The 23,334-nt window shown below is 51.7% G+C and overlaps 1 protein-coding gene across 7 annotated transcripts in view; it reads right to left on the minus strand.

The window, feature by feature from the left end:
- Nucleotides 1-23,334, minus strand: part of LOC140110320 (centriolin-like) — a 137,613-nt gene that overhangs the window by 92,954 nt on the left and 21,325 nt on the right. For all 7 annotated transcript variants that reach the window (XR_011851419.1, XR_011851420.1, XM_072132163.1 and 4 more), the window contains exons 4-5: nucleotides 21,746-21,936; nucleotides 16,444-16,608 (exon numbers count right to left, since the gene is read on the minus strand). Coding sequence is in view for 5 of the 7 variants with exons in the window: in XM_072132163.1 (XP_071988264.1) it covers nucleotides 16,444-16,608; nucleotides 21,746-21,936 (356 nt within the window). In the remaining 2 variants the exon portion in view is untranslated. The remainder of the gene's footprint in view (nucleotides 1-16,443; nucleotides 16,609-21,745; nucleotides 21,937-23,334) is intronic.

Raw genomic sequence — 23,334 nt, forward strand, 5'->3', positions numbered from 1 at the left:
AGTGTACCCTTACACCCGGAGTGCCGTTATCTGTTTGCCTTTACCTCCTGTGGAAGCCAACTCACTTGGACAAGGTGCCCACAGGGTGCCCAGAACAGCCCTAACCAATTTACTCAGGCTATGAAGACTGTGTTGTTTCCCTGGATTGCTGAGCATTCACAAGTTACTCTCCTACAGTATGTGGATGATCTTCTCCTCTGTGCTGACTCCAAACAACTGCTGGAGCAAGAGTCATTGTCTCTCCTACTGTTCCTCTCTACAGCCAACTGCAAAGTTTCCAAGGATAAAGTTCAATGGTGTCACGCAAAGGTAATTTTCCTTGGACATTGTGTCTCTCAAGGGGCCAGACACCTCACCGAAGACAGGAAATCGGCCATTGCCAAATTACCATTTCCTTCCACCATTAACCAACTCCAGTCTTTCTTGGGACTCATCACCTACTGCAGACAATGGATTCCGGATGCATCCAGGCTTATGCAACCCTTGTATGACTGTTTAAAGTCAGGAGGACCACAAGGTGCTTCACCTCTGGTCCTCCCATATCTACAAGACTGTCACCACCAACTGAAGATGGCCATTTCCAGAGCGCCTGCTCTGGGACTTCCAGACTATACCCAGCCCTTCAACCTGTTTGTTTCTGAAAGTGAAGGACATGCAACTAGTGTCCTGGCGCAACAGCATGCCGGGAGACAACGTCCTATTGGATACTACTCTTGCCGTCTGGACCCTGTGGCCAGAACATCTCCTACTTTTTTGAAAGCAGTTCATGCCGCCCATGCACTCCTAGACAAGACTGCTGACATCGTCCTGGGACATGACCTCATCATTCAAGCTTCTCATGATCTGGCGGCAGTTCTTTCTCAGACCCAACCCAGACATCTGGCCCACCAGAGACACCTCAGACTTCAGTGTTCTTTACTTCTGCCTTCCCATATCACCTTCAAACGTTGTTCAGTCATCAATCCAGCCACTCTCCTTCCACATTCCAGGGGGGAAGAAGCTGACCCAGGAGTTGCTCCAGAAGTTGAAGATCCTCATGACTGTTTACAAGTTCTTCTTGATGATACCTCAACGCCTCCAGGGGTAACTACCCAGGAATTACCCCATCCTGACCTTGAACTTTGGACAGACGGCTCCAGGTTTGCAGACCAGTCTGGAAGGTACCATACAGATTATGCGGTAACCACTGAAACACAGGTGGTGAAAGCAGAAGCCATACCAGCCTCCATGTCAGCTCAAGAAGCCGAACTGATAGCCCTCAAGGAAGCCTGCACTTTGGCCAAAGGGAAGACTGTGAACATCAGGACTGACTCAAGGTATGCCCATGGCATTGCCCATGATTTTGGAATAATCTGGAAGAACAGAGGCTTCATCACAGCCGCAGGTACCCCAGTGAAGCATGCAGACCTCATCAAGAGCCTGATGGAAGCTCTACAACTGCCTACCAAGGTGGCAGTGATCAAGGTAAAAGCTCACGGAAAAGTGAACTCTAAAGCAGCCAGAGGAAACTACCTGGCTGACTGCACAGCCAAAGAAGCTGCCATGGGGAATGTGTCATCCGAGTGGCTTGAAAGGATCCTGAAGGACAAACAAGAGATGACCTACCCCTGTATGGTGGCCACTAGAGCCCAGAAGAAGAAAGAAGAAGAAGAGAAGATTATTTCTCCTACCCTTGCTCAGCTACAAGAGGAACAAAAGATGGCCCCAGAAGAAGAACATAAAGCATGGAAAACATGGGGTGCTGCTTATGAGAATGGACTCTGGACAATGCAAGGACTTGTCTGTCTCCCTAGAAAGCTGTACCCCGCCATTGCTGCCTGGGCTCATGGGGTAATGCACAGAGGAAAGAACCAAGCACTAGGCTATGCCAAGAAGATGTATTTTGCTCCAGGATTATCTACAGCTGTGAATGCCTACATGAAGGCCTGTTCCATTTGTGCTACCTGCAACCCAGCTCCCACGACCAAAGTGCCCTACCAGCACCTGGCCAAGTCAGACTACCCTTTCCAAAGGATCCAAGTTGACCACATTCAGCTTCCCAAGTCAGGAAGATATGAATATGCTTTAGTAGCTGTGGACATGTTCTCAGGATGGCCAGAAGCCTACCCAGTTGTCAACATGACTGCCAAGCTCACAGCCAAGAAACTGATTACTGAAATTGCCTGCAGATTTGGAGTACCTCAGGTGATAGAGAGCGACCAAGGGCCAGTGTTCACAGGGCAAATCTACACAGAACTATAGCAGATGCTAGGAGCTAACATCGGACTCCACACGCCGTATCATCCTCAAAGCTCCGGGAAAGTTGAAAGGATGAATGGGACTTTGAAGAACAAACTGCTCAAGATGACACAAGAAAACCCTAAGGAATAGCCAGAACTCTTGCCCATTGCCCTGTACCATGTCAGACACACCCCTCAAGCCAAACACGGTCTCACTCCCTGTGAGATTCTGTTTGGGTCACCCCCTAAGTTGTCAGAAGTTAGGGAGCAGCAGTTAGCTGAGGGGATGGATAAAGTTGTTAAGTTTGTTGTCCGTCTGTCTAGAGAACTGTCTAACACACATTCTGCAGTCTCTGCTTCTATTCCTGAATCCACAGGTGACACGGTCCACGACTTCCAACCGGGTGACAAGGTATATGTAAAGAAGTACATCCGGAAGAACTGTCTAGACCCAAGGTTGACGGTCCATATACTGTGATTCTTGTCACCCCCACTGCGGTAAAACTTGAGGGGAAAGCCACCTGGACGCACGCCTCCCACTGCAGAAGAGACCCGGCCTCACCATGAGGAAACATATCCTTTCTGTATACATGATGTTCTTTAGCTCGTGCCACATTGGTTCAGGATTAACCACATTATGGGTTAATATGCCCCAAAATAAACCACGATTGCCCAATCCCCCATCCATGGAGCTAATTTAGGGTAAGATGGGAGGGCTCCATGAGTGTAAGTTAGCGTAGTGCAAGCGGGAGGTGAGGTCTTGCTGAAAGGGCAGGCCTTGCCCGAAGTTTGTGAAGCAGCCCCACCCCGAACTATCCCCACTCATGGACAACCTCGAAGGTACGTTAGAGGAAAAATTTAGTATTTAGGGGGGATTGTGAAGGGGAATATTTGTATATGAGCTTATAGTTTTATATTTTTTATACTTTTATATAGCTGGCAAATACTAAAGTTTTTCCTCCTCAGCAATATGCTCAGATATGTTACTTAAGATGGCGCCGGCATCCACACAGCCAACGCCCTATATCCAGGAAGAGAACAACATTCCTGATTCCAAAAAGGCTTCATCCCTCATATCGAAACTCAATGCCCAGGACATTATCTGCCCAGATACTGGAACTGACCAACCAGGGCACATCGGATGCTAGACACATTTGCTTAACCCTTGCCCATTATGATGCTGCATGACACATAACCACACCTTTCTCTCTTTTGTATAAAAGCTACAAACACGGAAATAAAATCAATCTTGCTGTCATGAAAGCTAGAGTGAAGAGCTTGCTTAAGATTAAAACCTGAATAATCTTATCTCAGATTTTATCTTGAAAATGTGCACACTTGCTCTATCTAATTTGGAGGTGACTGACTGGACCGGTTAATTGTCGATTACGACCCTGACAGGAGAAATGTGATGTGTGACTTACACTCCTCCCCTGTCACAGCTGTCACTCATACCGGCCCCTGAGGACCCCAATACAGCAGGAGATAGGAGAAATGTCATGTGTGACTTACACTCCTCCCCTGTCACAGCTGTCACTCATACCGGCCCCTGAGGACCCCAATACAGCAGGAGATAGGAGAAATGTCATGTGTGACTTACACTCCTCCTCTGTCACAGCTGTCATTCATACCGGCCCCTGAGGACCCCAATACAGCAGGAGATAGGAGAGATGTCATGTGTGACTTACACTCCTCCCCTGTCACAGCTGTCACTCATACCGGCCCCTGAGGACCCCAATACAGCAGGAGATAGGAGAGATGTCATGTGTGACTTACACTCCTCCCCTGTCACAGCTGTCCCTCATACCGGCCCCTGAGGACCCCAATACAGCAGGAGATAGGAGAAATGTCATGTGTGACTTACACTCCTCCTCTGTCACAGCTGTCACTCATACCGGCCCCTGAGGACCCCAATACAGCAGGAGATAGGAGAGATGTCATGTGTGACTTACACTCCTCCCCTGTCACAGCTGTCATTCATACCGGCCCCTGAGGACCCCAATACAGCAGGAGATAGGAGAAATGTCATGTGTGACTTACACTCCTCCCCTGTCACAGCTGTCACTCATACCGGCCCCTGAGGACCCCAATACAGCAGGAGATAGGAGAGATGTGATGTGTGACTTACACTCCTCCCCTGTCACAGCTGTCACTCATACCGGCCCCTGAGGACCCCAATACAGCAGGAGATAGGAGAAATGTCATGTGTGACTTACACTCCTCCCCTGTCACAGCTGTCATTCATACCGGCCCCTGAGGACCCCAATACAGCAGGAGATAGGAGAAATGTCATGTGTGACTTACACTCCTCCCCTGTCACAGCTGTCACTCATACCGGCCCCTGAGGACCCCAATACAGCAAGAGATAGGAGAGATGTGATGTGTGACTTACACTCCTCCCCTGTCACAGCTGTCACTCATACCGGCCCCTGAGGACCCCAATACAGCAGGAGATAGGAGAAATGTCATGTGTGACTTACACTCCTCCTCTGTCACAGCTGTCACTCATACCGGCCCCTGAGGACCCCAATACAGCAGGAGATAGGAGAGATGTGATGTGTGACTTACACTCCTCCTCTGTCACAGCTGTCACTCATACCGGCCCCTGAGGACCCCAATACAGCAGGAGATAGGAGAAATGTGATGTGTGACTTACACTCCTCCCCTGTCACAGCTGTCACTCATACCGGCCCCTGAGGACCCCAATACAGCAGGAGATAGGAGAAATGTCATGTGTGACTTACACTCCTCCCCTGTCACAGCTGTCACTCATACCGGCCCCTGAGGACCCCAATACAGCAGGAGATAGGAGAGATGTCATGTGTGACTTACACTCCTCCTCTGTCACAGCTGTCACTCATACCGGCCCCTGAGGACCCCAATACAGCAGGAGATAGCAGAGATGTGATGTGTGACTTACACTCCTCCTCTGTCACAGCTGTCACTCATACCGGCCCCTGAGGACCCCAATACAGCAGGAGATAGGAGAGATGTCATGTGTGACTTACACTCCTCCTCTGTCACAGCTGTCACTCATACCGGCCCCTGAGGACCCCAATACAGCAGGAGATAGGAGAGATGTGATGTGTGACTTACACTCCTCCTCTGTCACAGCTGTCACTCATACCGGCCCCTGAGGACCCCAATACAGCAGGAGATAGGAGAAATGTCATGTGTGACTTACACTCCTCCCCTGTCACAGCTGTCACTCATACCGGCCCCTGAGGACCCCAATACAGCAGGAGATAGGAGAGATGTCATGTGTGACTTACACTCCTCCCCTGTCACAGCTGTCACTCATACCGGCCCCTGAGGACCCCAATACAGCAGGAGATAGGAGAGATGTCATGTGTGACTTACACTCCTCCCCTGTCACAGCTGTCCCTCATACCGGCCCCTGAGGACCCCAATACAGCAGGAGATAGGAGAAATGTCATGTGTGACTTACACTCCTCCTCTGTCACAGCTGTCACTCATACCGGCCCCTGAGGACCCCAATACAGCAGGAGATAGGAGAGATGTCATGTGTGACTTACACTCCTCCCCTGTCACAGCTGTCACTCATACCGGCCCCTGAGGACCCCAATACAGCAGGAGATAGGAGAGATGTCATGTGTGACTTACACTCCTCCCCTGTCACAGCTGTCCCTCATACCGGCCCCTGAGGACCCCAATACAGCAGGAGATAGGAGAAATGTCATGTGTGACTTACACTCCTCCTCTGTCACAGCTGTCACTCATACCGGCCCCTGAGGACCCCAATACAGCAGGAGATAGGAGAGATGTCATGTGTGACTTACACTCCTCCCCTGTCACAGCTGTCATTCATACCGGCCCCTGAGGACCCCAATACAGCAGGAGATAGGAGAAATGTCATGTGTGACTTACACTCCTCCCCTGTCACAGCTGTCACTCATACCGGCCCCTGAGGACCCCAATACAGCAGGAGATAGGAGAGATGTGATGTGTGACTTACACTCCTCCCCTGTCACAGCTGTCACTCATACCGGCCCCTGAGGACCCCAATACAGCAGGAGATAGGAGAAATGTCATGTGTGACTTACACTCCTCCCCTGTCACAGCTGTCATTCATACCGGCCCCTGAGGACCCCAATACAGCAGGAGATAGGAGAAATGTCATGTGTGACTTACACTCCTCCCCTGTCACAGCTGTCACTCATACCGGCCCCTGAGGACCCCAATACAGCAAGAGATAGGAGAGATGTGATGTGTGACTTACACTCCTCCCCTGTCACAGCTGTCACTCATACCGGCCCCTGAGGACCCCAATACAGCAGGAGATAGGAGAAATGTCATGTGTGACTTACACTCCTCCTCTGTCACAGCTGTCACTCATACCGGCCCCTGAGGACCCCAATACAGCAGGAGATAGGAGAGATGTGATGTGTGACTTACACTCCTCCTCTGTCACAGCTGTCACTCATACCGGCCCCTGAGGACCCCAATACAGCAGGAGATAGGAGAAATGTGATGTGTGACTTACACTCCTCCCCTGTCACAGCTGTCACTCATACCGGCCCCTGAGGACCCCAATACAGCAGGAGATAGGAGAAATGTCATGTGTGACTTACACTCCTCCCCTGTCACAGCTGTCACTCATACCGGCCCCTGAGGACCCCAATACAGCAGGAGATAGGAGAGATGTCATGTGTGACTTACACTCCTCCTCTGTCACAGCTGTCACTCATACCGGCCCCTGAGGACCCCAATACAGCAGGAGATAGCAGAGATGTGATGTGTGACTTACACTCCTCCTCTGTCACAGCTGTCACTCATACCGGCCCCTGAGGACCCCAATACAGCAGGAGATAGGAGAGATGTCATGTGTGACTTACACTCCTCCTCTGTCACAGCTGTCACTCATACCGGCCCCTGAGGACCCCAATACAGCAGGAGATAGGAGAGATGTGATGTGTGACTTACACTCCTCCTCTGTCACAGCTGTCACTCATACCGGCCCCTGAGGACCCCAATACAGCAGGAGATAGGAGAAATGTCATGTGTGACTTACACTCCTCCCCTGTCACAGCTGTCACTCATACCGGCCCCTGAGGACCCCAATACAGCAGGAGATAGGAGAGATGTGATGTGTGACTTACACTCCTCCTCTGTCACAGCTGTCACTCATACCGGCCCCTGAGGACCCCAATACAGCAGAAGATAGGAGAGATGTGATGTGTGACTTACACTCCTCCCCTGTCACAGCTGTCACTCATACCGGCCCCTGAGGACCCCAATACAGCAGGAGATAGGAGAGATGTCATGTGTGACTTACACTCCTCCCCTGTCACAGCTGTCATTCATACCGGCCCCTGAGGACCCCAATACAGCAGGAGATAGGAGAGATGTCATGTGTGACTTACACTCCTCCCCTGTCACAGCTGTCATTCATACCGGCCCCTGAGGACCCCAATACAGCAGGAGATAGGAGAGATGTGATGTGTGACTTACACTCCTCCTCTGTCACAGCTGTCACTCATACCGGCCCCTGAGGACCCCAATACAGCAGGAGATAGGAGAAATGGCATGTGTGACTTACACTCCTCCCCTGTCACAGCTGTCATTCATACCGGCCCCTGAGGACCCCAATACAGCAGGAGATAGGAGAGATGTCATGTGTGACTTACACTCCTCCCCTGTCACAGCTGTCACTCATACCGGCCCCTGAGGACCCCAATACGGCAGGAGATAGCAGAGATGTCATGTGTGACTTACACTCCTCCCCTGTCACAGCTGTCCCTCATACCGGCCCCTGAGGACCCCAATACAGCAGGAGATAGGAGAAATGTCATGTGTGACTTACACTCCTCCTCTGTCACAGCTGTCATTCATACCGGACCCTGAGGACCCCAATACAGCAGGAGATAGGAGAGATGTCATGTGTGACTTACACTCCTCCCCTGTCACAGCTGTCACTCATACCGGCCCCTGAGGACCCCAATACAGCAGGAGATAGGAGAGATGTGATGTGTGACTTACACTCCTCCTCTGTCACAGCTGTCACTCATACCGGCCCCTGAGGACCCCAATACAGCAGGAGATAGCAGAGATGTGATGTGTGACTTACACTCCTCCCCTGTCACAGCTGTCACTCATACCGGCCCCTGAGGACCCCAATACAGCAGGAGATAGGAGAAATGTCATGTGTGACTTACACTCCTCCTCTGTCACAGCTGTCACTCATACCGGCCCCTGAGGACCCCAATACAGCAGGAGATAGGAGAGATGTCATGTGTGACTTACACTCCTCCCCTGTCACAGCTGTCATTCATACCGGCCCCTGAGGACCCCAATACAGCAGGAGATAGGAGAAATGTCATGTGTGACTTACACTCCTCCCCTGTCACAGCTGTCACTCATACCGGCCCCTGAGGACCCCAATACAGCAGGAGATAGGAGAGATGTGATGTGTGACTTACACTCCTCCCCTGTCACAGCTGTCACTCATACCGGCCCCTGAGGACCCCAATACAGCAGGAGATAGGAGAAATGTCATGTGTGACTTACACTCCTCCCCTGTCACAGCTGTCATTCATACCGGCCCCTGAGGACCCCAATACAGCAGGAGATAGGAGAAATGTCATGTGTGACTTACACTCCTCCCCTGTCACAGCTGTCACTCATACCGGCCCCTGAGGACCCCAATACAGCAAGAGATAGGAGAGATGTGATGTGTGACTTACACTCCTCCCCTGTCACAGCTGTCACTCATACCGGCCCCTGAGGACCCCAATACAGCAGGAGATAGGAGAGATGTGATGTGTGACTTACACTCCTCCTCTGTCACAGCTGTCACTCATACCGGCCCCTGAGGACCCCAATACAGCAGGAGATAGGAGAAATGTGATGTGTGACTTACACTCCTCCCCTGTCACAGCTGTCACTCATACCGGCCCCTGAGGACCCCAATACAGCAGGAGATAGGAGAAATGTCATGTGTGACTTACACTCCTCCCCTGTCACAGCTGTCACTCATACCGGCCCCTGAGGACCCCAATACAGCAGGAGATAGGAGAGATGTCATGTGTGACTTACACTCCTCCTCTGTCACAGCTGTCACTCATACCGGCCCCTGAGGACCCCAATACAGCAGGAGATAGCAGAGATGTGATGTGTGACTTACACTCCTCCTCTGTCACAGCTGTCACTCATACCGGCCCCTGAGGACCCCAATACAGCAGGAGATAGGAGAGATGTCATGTGTGACTTACACTCCTCCTCTGTCACAGCTGTCACTCATACCGGCCCCTGAGGACCCCAATACAGCAGGAGATAGGAGAGATGTGATGTGTGACTTACACTCCTCCTCTGTCACAGCTGTCACTCATACCGGCCCCTGAGGACCCCAATACAGCAGGAGATAGGAGAAATGTCATGTGTGACTTACACTCCTCCCCTGTCACAGCTGTCACTCATACCGGCCCCTGAGGACCCCAATACAGCAGGAGATAGGAGAGATGTGATGTGTGACTTACACTCCTCCTCTGTCACAGCTGTCACTCATACCGGCCCCTGAGGACCCCAATACAGCAGAAGATAGGAGAGATGTGATGTGTGACTTACACTCCTCCCCTGTCACAGCTGTCACTCATACCGGCCCCTGAGGACCCCAATACAGCAGGAGATAGGAGAGATGTCATGTGTGACTTACACTCCTCCCCTGTCACAGCTGTCATTCATACCGGCCCCTGAGGACCCCAATACAGCAGGAGATAGGAGAGATGTCATGTGTGACTTACACTCCTCCCCTGTCACAGCTGTCATTCATACCGGCCCCTGAGGACCCCAATACAGCAGGAGATAGGAGAGATGTGATGTGTGACTTACACTCCTCCTCTGTCACAGCTGTCACTCATACCGGCCCCTGAGGACCCCAATACAGCAGGAGATAGGAGAAATGTCATGTGTGACTTACACTCCTCCCCTGTCACAGCTGTCATTCATACCGGCCCCTGAGGACCCCAATACAGCAGGAGATAGGAGAGATGTCATGTGTGACTTACACTCCTCCCCTGTCACAGCTGTCACTCATACCGGCCCCTGAGGACCCCAATACGGCAGGAGATAGCAGAGATGTCATGTGTGACTTACACTCCTCCCCTGTCACAGCTGTCCCTCATACCGGCCCCTGAGGACCCCAATACAGCAGGAGATAGGAGAAATGTCATGTGTGACTTACACTCCTCCTCTGTCACAGCTGTCATTCATACCGGACCCTGAGGACCCCAATACAGCAGGAGATAGGAGAGATGTCATGTGTGACTTACACTCCTCCCCTGTCACAGCTGTCACTCATACCGGCCCCTGAGGACCCCAATACAGCAGGAGATAGGAGAGATGTGATGTGTGACTTACACTCCTCCTCTGTCACAGCTGTCACTCATACCGGCCCCTGAGGACCCCAATACAGCAGGAGATAGCAGAGATGTGATGTGTGACTTACACTCCTCCCCTGTCACAGCTGTCACTCATACCGGCCCCTGAGGACCCCAATACAGCAGAAGATAGGAGAGATGTCATGTGTGACTTACACTCCTCCCCTGTCACAGCTGTCATTCATACCGGCCCCTGAGGACCCCAATACAGCAGGAGATAGGAGAAATGTCATGTGTGACTTACACTCCTCCTCTGTCACAGCTGTCATTCATACCGGCCCCTGAGGACCCCAATACAGCAGGAGATAGGAGAAATGTCATGTGTGACTTACACTCCTCCCCTGTCACAGCTGTCATTCATACCGGCCCCTGAGGACCCCAATACAGCAGGAGATAGGAGAGATGTGATGTGTGACTTACACTCCTCCTCTGTCACAGCTGTCACTCATACCGGCCCCTGAGGAGCCCAATACAGCAGGAGATAGGAGAGATGTGATGTGTGACTTACACTCCTCCCCTGTCACAGCTGTCACTCATACCGGCCCCTGAGGACCCCAATACAGCAGGAGATAGGAGAGATGTCATGTGTGACTTACACTCCTCCTCTGTCACAGCTGTCATTCATACCGGCCCCTGAGGACCCCAATACAGCAGGAGATAGGAGAGATGTCATGTGTGACTTACACTCCTCCCCTGTCACAGCTGTCACTCATACCGGCCCCTGAGGACCCCAATACAGCAGGAGATAGGAGAGATGTGATGTGTGACTTACACTCCTCCCCTGTCACAGCTGTCACTCATACCGGCCCCTGAGGACCCCAATACAGCAGGAGATAGGAGAAATGTCATGTGTGACTTACACTCCTCCCCTGTCACAGCTGTCATTCATACCGGCCCCTGAGGACCCCAATACAGCAGGAGATAGGAGAAATGTCATGTGTGACTTACACTCCTCCCCTGTCACAGCTGTCCCTCATACGGGCCCCTGAGGACCCCAATACAGCAGGAGATAGGAGAAATGTCATGTGTGACTTACACTCCTCCCCTGTCACAGCTGTCACTCATACCGGCCCCTGAGGACCCCAATACAGCAGGAGATAGGAGAAATGTCATGTGTGACTTACACTCCTCCCCTGTCACAGCTGTCACTCATACCCGCCCCTGAGGACCCCAATACAGCAGGAGATAGCAGAGATGTGATGTGTGACTTACACTCCTCCCCTGTCACAGCTGTCACTCATACCGGCCCCTGAGGACCCCAATACAGCAGGAGATAGCAGAGATGTCATGTGTGACTTACACTCCTCCCCTGTCACAGCTGTCATTCATACCGGCCCCTGAGGACCCCAATACAGCAGGAGATAGCAGAGATGTGATGTGTGACTTACACTCCTCCCCTGTCACAGCTGTCACTCATACCGGCCCCTGAGGACCCCAATACAGCAGGAGATCGGAGAGATGTCATGTGTGACTTACACTCCTCCCCTGTCACAGCTGTCATTCATACCGGCCCCTGAGGACCCCAATACAGCAGGAGATAGGAGAAATGTGATGTGTGACTTACACTCCTCCTCTGTCACAGCTGTCATTCATACCGGCCCCTGAGGACCCCAATACAGCAGGAGATAGCAGAGATGTGATGTGTGACTTACACTCCTCCCCTGTCACAGCTGTCACTCATACCGGCCCCTGAGGACCCCAATACAGCAGGAGATAGGAGAAATGTCATGTGTGACTTACACTCCTCCCCTGTCACAGCTGTCATTCATACCGGCCCCTGAGGACCCCAATACAGCAGGAGATAGGAGAAATGTCATGTGTGACTTACACTCCTCCCCTGTCACAGCTGTCATTCATACCGGCCCCTGAGGACCCCAATACAGCAGGAGATAGGAGAGATGTGATGTGTGACTTACACTCCTCCCCTGTCACAGCTGTCACTCATACCGGCCCCTGAGGACCGCAATACAGCAGGAGATCGGAGAAATGTCATGTGTGACTTACACTCCTCCTCTGTCACAGCTGTCACTCATACCGGCCCCTGAGGACCCCAATACAGCAGGAGATAGGAGAGATGTCATGTGTGACTTACACTCCTCCCCTGTCACAGCTGTCCCTCATACCGGCCCCTGAGGACCCCAATACAGCAGGAGATAGGAGAGATGTCATGTGTGACTTACACTCCTCCCCTGTCACAGCTGTCACTCATACCGGCCCCTGAGGACCCCAATACAGCAGGAGATAGGAGAGATGTGATGTGTGACTTACACTCCTCCTCTGTCACAGCTGTCACTCATACCGGCCCCTGAGGACCCCAATACAGCAGGAGATAGGAGAAATGTCATGTGTGACTTACACTCCTCCCCTGTCACAGCTGTCCCTCATACCGGCCCCTGAGGACCCCAATACAGCAGGAGATAGGAGAGATGTCATGTGTGACTTACACTCCTCCCCTGTCACAGCTGTCACTCATACCGGCCCCTGAGGACCCCAATACAGCAGGAGATAGGAGAGATGTGATGTGTGACTTACACTCCTCCCCTGTCACAGCTGTCATTCATACCGGCCCCTGAGGACCCCAATACAGCAGGAGATAGCAGAGATGTGATGTGTGACTTACACTCCTCCCCTGTCACAGCTGTCACTCATACCGGCCCCTGAGGACCCCAATACAGCAGGAGATAGGAGAAATGTCATGTGTGACTTACACTCCTCCTCTGTCACAGCTGTCACTCATACCGGCCCCTGAGGACCCCAATACAGCAGGAGATAGGAGAAATGTCATGTGTGACTTACACTCCTCCCCTGTCACAGCTGTCATTCATACCGGCCCCTGAGGACCCCAATACAGCAGGAGATAGGAGAAATGTCATGTGTGACTTACACTCCTCCCCTGTCACAGCTGTCACTCATACCGGCCCCTGAGGACCCCAATACAGCAGGAGATAGGAGAGATGTGATGTGTGACTTACACTCCTCCCCTGTCACAGCTGTCATTCATACCGGCCCCTGAGGACCCCAATACAGCAGGAGATAGGAGAAATGTCATGTGTGACTTACACTCCTCCCCTGTCACAGCTGTCATTCATACCGGCCCCTGAGGACCCCAATACAGCAGGAGATAGCAGAGATGTGATGTGTGACTTACACTCCTCCCCTGTCACAGCTGTCACTCATACCGGCCCCTGAGGACCCCAATACAGCAGGAGATAGGAGAAATGTCATGTGTGACTTACACTCCTCCTCTGTCACAGCTGTCACTCATACCGGCCCCTGAGGACCCCAATACAGCAGGAGATAGGAGAAATGTCATGTGTGACTTACACTCCTCCCCTGTCACAGCTGTCATTCATACCGGCCCCTGAGGACCCCAATACAGCAGGAGATAGGAGAAATGTCATGTGTGACTTACACTCCTCCCCTGTCACAGCTGTCATTCATACCGGCCCCTGAGGACCCCAATACAGCAGGAGATAGGAGAGATGTCATGTGTGACTTACACTCCTCCCCTGTCACAGCTGTCACTCATACCGGCCCCTGAGGACCCCAATACAGCAGGAGATACGAGAAATGTGATGTGTGACTTACACTCCTCCCCTGTCACAGCTGTCACTCATACCGGCCCCTGAGGACCCCAATACAGCAGGAGATAGGAGAAATGTCATGTGTGACTTACACTCCTCCTCTGTCACAGCTGTCACTCATACCGGCCCCTGAGGACCCCAATACAGCAGGAGATAGGAGAGATGTGATGTGTGACTTACACTCCTCCCCTGTCACAGCTGTCACTCATACCGGCCCCTGAGGACCCCAATACAGCAGGAGATAGGAGAGATGTCATGTGTGACTTACACTCCTCCCCTGTCACAGCTGTCATTCATACCGGCCCCTGAGGACCCCAATACAGCAGGAGATAGGAGAGATGTCATGTGTGACTTACACTCCTCCCCTGTCACAGCTGTCACTCATACCGGCCCCTGAGGACCCCAATACAGCAGGAGATAGGAGAAATGTCATGTGTGACTTACACTCCTCCTCTGTCACAGCTGTCATTCATACCGGCCCCTGAGGACCCCAATACAGCAGGAGATAGGAGAGATGTCATGTGTGACTTACACTCCTCCCCTGTCACAGCTGTCACTCATACCGGCCCCTGAGGACCCCAATACAGCAGGAGATAGGAGAAATGTCATGTGTGACTTACACTCCTCCCCTGTCACAGCTGTCACTCATACCGGCCCCTGAGGACCCCAATACAGCAGGAGATAGGAGAGATGTCATGTGTGACTTACACTCCTCCCCTGTCACAGCTGTCATTCATACCGGCCCCTGAGGACCCCAATACAGCAGGAGATAGGAGAAATGTCATGTGTGACTTACACTCCTCCCCTGTCACAGCTGTCATTCATACCGGCCCCTGAGGACCCCAATACAGCAGGAGATAGGAGAGATGTCATGTGTGACTTACACTCCTCCTCTGTCACAGCTGTCACTCATACCGGCCCCTGAGGACCCCAATACAGCAGGAGATAGGAGAAATGTCATGTGTGACTTACACTCCTCCCCTGTCACAGCTGTCACTCATACCGGCCCCTGAGGACCCCAATACAGCAGGAGATAGGAGAAATGTCATGTGTGACTTACACTCCTCCCCTGTCACAGCTGTCATTCATACCGGCCCCTGAGGACCCCAATACAGCAGGAGATAGGAGAAATGTGATGTGTGACTTACACTCCTCCCCTGTCACAGCTGTCATTCATACCGGCCCCTGAGGACCCCAATACAGCAGGAGATAGGAGAAATGTCATGTGTGACTTACACTCCTCCCCTGTCACAGCTGTCATTCATACCGGCCCCTGAGGACCCCAATACAGCAGGAGATAGCAGAGATGTGATGTGTGACTTACACTCCTCCCCTGTCACAGCTGTCACTCATACCGGCCCCTGAGGACCCCAATACAGCAGGAGATAGGAGAGATGTCATGTGTGACTTACACTCCTCCCCTGTCACAGCTGTCACTCATACCGGCCCCTGAGGACCCCAATACAGCAGAAGATAGGAGAAATGTCATGTGTGACTTACACTCCTCCCCTGTCACAGCTGTCACTCATACCGGCCCCTGAGGACCCCAATACAGCAGGAGATAGGAGAGATGTGATGTGTGACTTACACTCCTCCCCTGTCACAGCTGTCACTCATACCGGCCCCTGAGGACCCCAATACAGCAGGAGATAGGAGAAATGTCATGTGTGACTTACACTCCTCCCCTGTCACAGCTGTCATTCATACCGGCCCCTGAGGACCCCAATACAGCAGGAGATAGGAGAGATGTGATGTGTGACTTACACTCCTCCCCTGTCACAGCTGTCACTCATACCGGCCCCTGAGGACCCCAATACAGCAGGAGATAGGAGAGATGTGATGTGTGACTTACACTCCTCCCCTGTCACAGCTGTCATTCATACCGGCCCCTGAGGACCCCAATACAGCAGGAGATAGGAGAGATGTCATGTGTGACTTACACTCCTCCCCTGTCACAGCTGTCATTCATACCGGCCCCTGAGGACCCCAATACAGCAGGAGAAATGTGGAGGGTGATTGCACCTCCCCCCAGGGCCCCATAGACAGGAGGAGCCGGAGCCACAGTGATGACCTGCAGGTCACAGGGTCACAGCTCTCAGGGGTGCTGCACATTCTCCTCCTCTCTGATTGGTGGAGCAGTGATCACATACTCAGCACCATCCCACAAGGATCCTGCTATTACCAGGTAGGTAGCAGGTAGGTGGTCCCGGCTCCTGAGATGTAAGTGACCCCCCTCCTCCTCACCTGCTGCTGCTGCAGCTCCTGCTGTAGTCGTACGACCTGCGCCTCCTGCGCCTGGCGGAGCGCCTCATTCACCACCTGCGCCTCCTGCTGCACCTCCTGCGCCTGGCGGAGCGCCTCATTCACCTCCTGCGCCTCCTGCAGGCTGCGCTCCAGGTCCTGCACCTCCTTTTGTGGGCAAGACAGAGGAATTAGCAGCTGTCACACGGTTTGTTACAGTGTATAAGTGCAGGGAAAGTGTCACATGGCTTGTTACAGTGTATCAGTGCAGGGAAAGTGTCACATGGCTTGTTACAGTGTATCAGTGCAGGGAACGTGTCACACGGCTTGTTACAGTGTATCAGTGCAGGGAACATGTCACATGGCTTGTTACAGTGTATCAGTGCAGGGAACATGTCACACGGCTTGTTACAGTGTATCAGTGCAGGGAAAGTGTCACATGGCTTGTTACAGTGTATCAGTGCAGGGAACATGTCACACGGCTTGTTACAGTGTATCAGTGCAGGGCACATGTCACATGGCTTGTTACAGTGTATCAGTGCAGGGCACATGTCACACGGCTTGTTACAGTGTATCAGTGCAGGGAACATGTCACACGGCTTGTTACAGTGTATCAGTGCAGGGAACATGTCACACGGCTTGTTACAGTGTATCAGTGCAGGGAAAGTGTCACATGGCTTGTTACAGTTTATCAGTGCAGGGAACATGTCACACGGCTTGTTACAGTGTATCAGTGCAGGGAACATGTCACACGGCTTGTTACAGTGTATCAGTGCAGGGAACATGTCACACGGCTTGTTACAGTGTATCAGTGCAGGGAAAGTGTCACATGGCTTGTTACAGTGTATCAGTGCAGGGAACATGTCACACGGCTTGTTACAGTGTATCAGTGCAGGGAAAGTGTCACATGGCTTGTTACAGTGTATCAGTGCAGGGAACATGTCACACGGCTTGTTACAGTGTATCAGTGCAGGGCACATGTCACATGGCTTGTTACAGTGTATCAGTGCAGGGCACATGTCACAAGGCTTGTTACAGTGTATCAGTGCAGGGAACATGTCACACGGCTTGTTACAGTGTATCAGTGCAGGGAACATGTCACACGGCTTGTTACAGTGTATCAGTGCAGCGAACGTGTCACACGGCTTGTTACAGTGTATCAGTGCAGGGAACATGTCACACGGCTTGTTACAGTGTATCAGTGCAGCGAACGTGTCACACGGCTTGTTACAGTGTATCAGTGCAGGGAACGTGTCACACGGCTTGTTACAGTGTATCAGTGCAGCGAACGAGTCACACGGCTTGTTACAGTGTATCAGTGCAGGGAACATGTCACACGGCTTGTTACAGTGTATCAGTGCAGGGAACTTGTCACGCGGTTTGTTACAGTGTATCAGTGCAGGGAACGTGTCACGCGGTTTGTTACAGTGTATCAGTGCAGGGCACATGTCACATGGCTTGTTACAGTGTATCAGTGCAGGGAACATGTCACACGGCTTGTTACAGTGTATCAGTGCAGGGCACATGTCACACGGCTTGTTACAGTGTATCAGTGCAGGGCACATGTCACACGGCTTGTTACAGTGTATCAGTGCAGGGCACATGTCACACGGCTTGTTACAGTGTATCAGTGCAGGGCACATGTCACACGGCTTGTTACAGTGTATCAGTGCAGGGAACATGTCACACGGCTTGTTACAGTGTATCAGTGCAGGGAACATGTCACACGGCTTGTTACAGTGTATCAGTGCAGGGAACGTGTCACACGGCTTGTTACAGTGTATCAGTGCAGGGAAAGTGTCACACGGCTTGTTACAGTGTATCAGTGCAGGGCACATGTCACATGGCTTGTTACAGTGTATCAGTGCAGGGAACGTGTCACATGGCTTGTTACAGTGTATCAGTGCAGAGAACGTGTCACGCGGTTTGTTACAGTGTATCAGTGCAGGGCACATGTCACACGGCTTGTTACAGTGTATCAGTGCAGGGAACATGTCACACGGCTTGTTACAGTGTATCAGTGCAGGGAATGTGTCACACGGCTTGTTACAGTGTATCAGTGCAGGGAACATGTCACACGGCTTGTTACAGTGTATCAGTGCAGGGAAAGTGTCACATGGCTTGTTACAGTGTATCAGTGAAGGGAAAGTGTCACACGGCTTGTTACAGTGTATCAGTGCAGGGAAAGTGTCACACGGCTTGTTACAGTGTATCAGTGCAGGGAACATGTCACGCGGTTTGTTACAGTGTATCAGTGCAGGGAATGTGTCACGCGGTTTGTTACAGTGTATCAGTGCAGGGAACGTGTCACGCGGTTTGTTACAGTGTATCAGTGCAGCGAACGTGTCACACGGCTTGTTACAGTGTATCAGTGCAGGGAACATGTCACACGGCTTGTTACAGTGTATCAGTGCAGGGAACATGTCACACGGCTTGATACAGTGTGTCAGTGCAGGGAACATGTCACACGGCTTGTTACAGTGTATCAGTGCAGGGAACATGTCACACGGCTTGTTACAGTGTATCAGTGCAGGGCACATGTCACACGGCTTGTTACAGTGTATCAGTGCAGGGAACATGTCACACGGCTTGTTACAGTGTATCAGTGCAGGGAACATGTCACACGGCTTGTTACAGTGTATCAGTGCAGGGAACATGTCACACGGCTTGTTACAGTGTATCAGTGCAGGGAATGTGTCACACGGCTTGTTACAGTGTATCAGTGCAGGGAATGTGTCACACGGCTTGTTACAGTGTATCAGTGCAGAGAACGAGTCACACGGCTTGTTACAGTGTATCAGTGCAGGGAACGTGTCACACGGCTTGTTACAGTGTATCAGTGCAGGGAACTTGTCACGCGGTTTGTTACAGTGTATCAGTGCAGGGAACGTGTCACGCGGTTTGTTACAGTGTATCAGTGCAGGGAATGTGTCACACGGCTTGTTACAGTGTATCAGTGCAGGGCACATGTCACATGGCTTGTTACAGTGTATCAGTGCAGGGAACATGTCACACGGCTTGTTACAGTGTATCAGTGCAGGGCACATGTCACATGGCTTGTTACAGTGTATCAGTGCAGGGAACATGTCACACGGCTTGTTACAGTGTATCAGTGCAGGGAACATGTCACACGGCTTGTTACAGTGTATCAGTGCAGGGCACATGTCACATGGCTTGTTACAGTGTATCAGTGCAGGGAACATGTCACACGGCTTGTTACAGTGTATCAGTGCAGGGAACATGTCACACGGCTTGTTACAGTGTATCAGTGCAGGGCACATGTCACACGGCTTGTTACAGTGTATCAGTGGAGGGCACATGTCACACGGCTTGTTACAGTGTATCAGTGCAGGGAACGTGTCACACGGCTTGTTACAGTGTATCAGTGCAGGGAACATGTCACACGGCTTGTTACAGTGTATCAGTGCAGGGCACATGTCACATGGCTTGTTACAGTGTATCAGTGCAGGGCACATGTCACATGGCTTGTTACAGTGTATCAGTGCAGGGCACATGTCACACGGCTTGTTACAGTGTATCAGTGCAGGGAAAGTGTCACACGGCTTGTTACAGTGTATCAGTGCAGGGAAAGTGTCACATGGCTTGTTACAGTGTATCAGTGCAGGGAAAGTGTCACACGGCTTGTTACAGTGTATCAGTGCAGGGAAAGTGTCACACGGCTTGTTACAGTGTATCAGTGCAGAGAACGAGTCACACGGCTTGTTACAGTGTATCAGTGCAGGGAACGTGTCACACGGCTTGTTACAGTGTATCAGTGCAGGGAACTTGTCACGCGGTTTGTTACAGTGTATCAGTGCAGGGAACGTGTCACGCGGTTTGTTACAGTGTATCAGTGCAGGGCACATGTCACATGGCTTGTTACAGTGTATCAGTGCAGGGAACATGTCACACGGCTTGTTACAGTGTATCAGTGCAGGGCACATGTCACATGGATTGTTACAGTGTATCAGTGCAGGGAACGTGTCACACGGCTTGTTACAGTGTATCAGTGCAGGGAACGTGTCACACGGCTTGTTACAGTGTATCAGTGCAGGGAACATGTCACACGGCTTGTTACAGTGTATCAGTGCAGGGCACATGTCACATGGCTTGTTACAGTGTATCAGTGCAGGGAACATGTCACACGGCTTGTTACAGTGTATCAGTGCAGGGCACATGTCACATGGATTGTTACAGTGTATCAGTGCAGGGAACGTGTCACACGGCTTGTTACAGTGTATCAGTGCAGGGAACGTGTCACACGGCTTGTTACAGTGTATCAGTGCAGGGCACATGTCACACGGCTTGTTACAGTGTATCAGTGCAGGGAACGTGTCACGCGGTTTGTTACAGTGTATCAGTGCAGGGAACGTGTCACGTGGTTTGTTACAGTGTATCAGTGCAGAGAACATGTCACACGGCTTGTTACAGTGTATCAGTGCAGGGAACATGTCACACGGCTTGTTACAGTGTATCAGTGCAGGGAACATGTCACACGGCTTGTTACAGTGTATCAGTGCAGAGAACGAGTCACACGGCTTGTTACAGTGTATCAGTGCAGCGAACGTGTCACACGGCTTGTTACAGTGTATCAGTGCAGGGAACGTGTCACACGGCTTTTTACAGTGTATCAGTGCAGGGAACGTGTCACGTGGTTTGTTACAGTGTATCAGTGCAGCGAACGTGTCACACGGCTTGTTACAGTGTATCAGTGCAGGGAACGTGTCACACGGCTTGTTACAGTGTATCAGTGCAGGGAACGTGTCACACGGCTTGTTACAGTGTATCAGTGCAGGGAACGTGTCACACGGTTTGTTACAGTGTATCAGTGCAGGGAACATGTCACACGGCTTGTTACAGTGTATCAGTGCAGGGAACGTGTCACGTGGTTTGTTACAGTGTATCAGTGCAGGGAACATGTCACACGGCTTGTTACAGTGTATCAGTGCAGGGCACATGTCACGCGGTTTGTTACAGTGTATCAGTGCAGGGAACGTGTCACGTGGTTTGTTACAGTGTATCAGTGCAGGGAAAGTGTCACACGGCTTGTTACAGTGTATCAGTGCAGGGAAAGTGTCACATGGCTTGTTACAGTGTATCAGTGCAGGGAACGTGTCACGCGGTTTGTTACAGTGTATCAGTGCAGGGAAAGTGTCACACGGCTTGTTAGAGTGTATCAGTGCAGGGAAAGTGTCACACGGCTTGTTACAGTGTATCAGTGCAGGGAACGTGTCACATGGGGAGAGGTCTGTCCTCCCGATATATCAGCAGCACCTGTCATACAGTGACACCAGCGGCCACCTACCTGTCTCCTGTGCTCCGCCTCCTGCGCCACAGCCTCCATCCGATGCAGCAGCACCTCGCGCTCTGCCTGCAGCTCCCGACACTGCTCCTGCGCCTGCCGGGCCCCCCCCTTCACACTCTCCAGGTAATCCTGCAGCCCCGAGATGATGCCCTCCAGATCCCGCTTCAGCGCCTCATTAGCCGCAATCTGCCCTGTAACCAGGAGGGAGAACAAGATAAGCAGTGCCATCACTGAGAATACAGCCTATCCCTCACTAGAGAGCAGCGGTGCCATCACTGAGAATACAGCCTATCCATCACTAGAGAGCAGCGGTGCCATCACTGAGAATACAGCCTATCCATCACTAGAGAGCAGCAGTGACATCACTGAGAATACAGCCTATCCATCACTAGAGAGCAGCGGTGCCATCACTGAGAATACAGCCTATCCATCACTAGAGAGCAGCGGTGCCATCACTGAGAATACAGCCTATCCATCGCTAGAGAGCAGCGGCGCCATCACTGAGAATACAGCCTATCCATCACTAGAGAGCAGCGGTGCCATCACTGAGAATACAGCCTATCCATCACTAGAGAGCAGCGGTGTCATCACTGAGAATACAGCCTATCCATCACTAGGGAGCAGCGGTGACATCACTGAGAATACAGCCTATCCATCACTAGAGAGCAGCGGTGCCATCACTGAGAATACAGCCTATCCATCACTAGAGAGCAGCGGTGCCATCACTGAGAATACAGCCTATCCATCACTAGAGAGCAGCGGTGCCATCACTGAGAATACAGCCTATCCATCACTAGAGAGCAGCGGTGCCATCACTGAGAATACAGCCTATCCATCACTAGAGAGCAGCGGTGTCATCACTGAGAATACAGCCTATCCATCACTAGAGAGCAGCGGTGCATCACTGAGAATACAGCCTATCCATCACTAGAGAGCAGCGGTGCCATCACTGAGAATACAGCCTATCCATCACTAGAGAGCAGCGGCGTCATCACTGAGAATACAGCCTATCTATCACTATATCACTAGAGAGCAGCGGTGTCATCACTGAGAATACAGCCTATCCATCACTAGAGAGCAGCGGTGTCATCACTGAGAATACAGCCTATCCATCACTAGAGAGCAGCGGTGTCATCACTGAGAATACAGCCTATCCATCACTAGAGAGCAGCGGTGTCATCACTGAGAATACAGCCTATCCATCACTAGAGAGCAGCGGTGTCATCACTGAGAATACAGCCTATCCATCACTAGAGAGCAGCAGTGTCATCACTGAGAATACAGCCTATCCATCACTAGAGAGCAGCGGTGACATCACTGAGAATACAGCCTATCCATCACTAGAGAGCAGCGGTGTCATCACTGAGAATACAGCCTATCCATCACTAGAGAGCAGCGGTGCCATCACTGAGAATACAGCCTATCCATCACTAGAGAGCAGCGGTGTCATCACTGAGAATACAGCCTAGCCATCACTGAGAGCAGCGGTGTCATCACTGAGAATACAGCCTATCCATCACTAGAGAACAGCGGTGCCATCACTGAGACTACAGCCTATCCATCACTAGAGAGCAGCGGTGCCATCACTG

The sequence above is a fragment of the Engystomops pustulosus genome, unplaced genomic scaffold (genome assembly GCF_040894005.1).
Source record: "Engystomops pustulosus unplaced genomic scaffold, aEngPut4.maternal MAT_SCAFFOLD_247, whole genome shotgun sequence".
Classification (NCBI taxonomy): domain Eukaryota; kingdom Metazoa; phylum Chordata; class Amphibia; order Anura; family Leptodactylidae; genus Engystomops; species Engystomops pustulosus.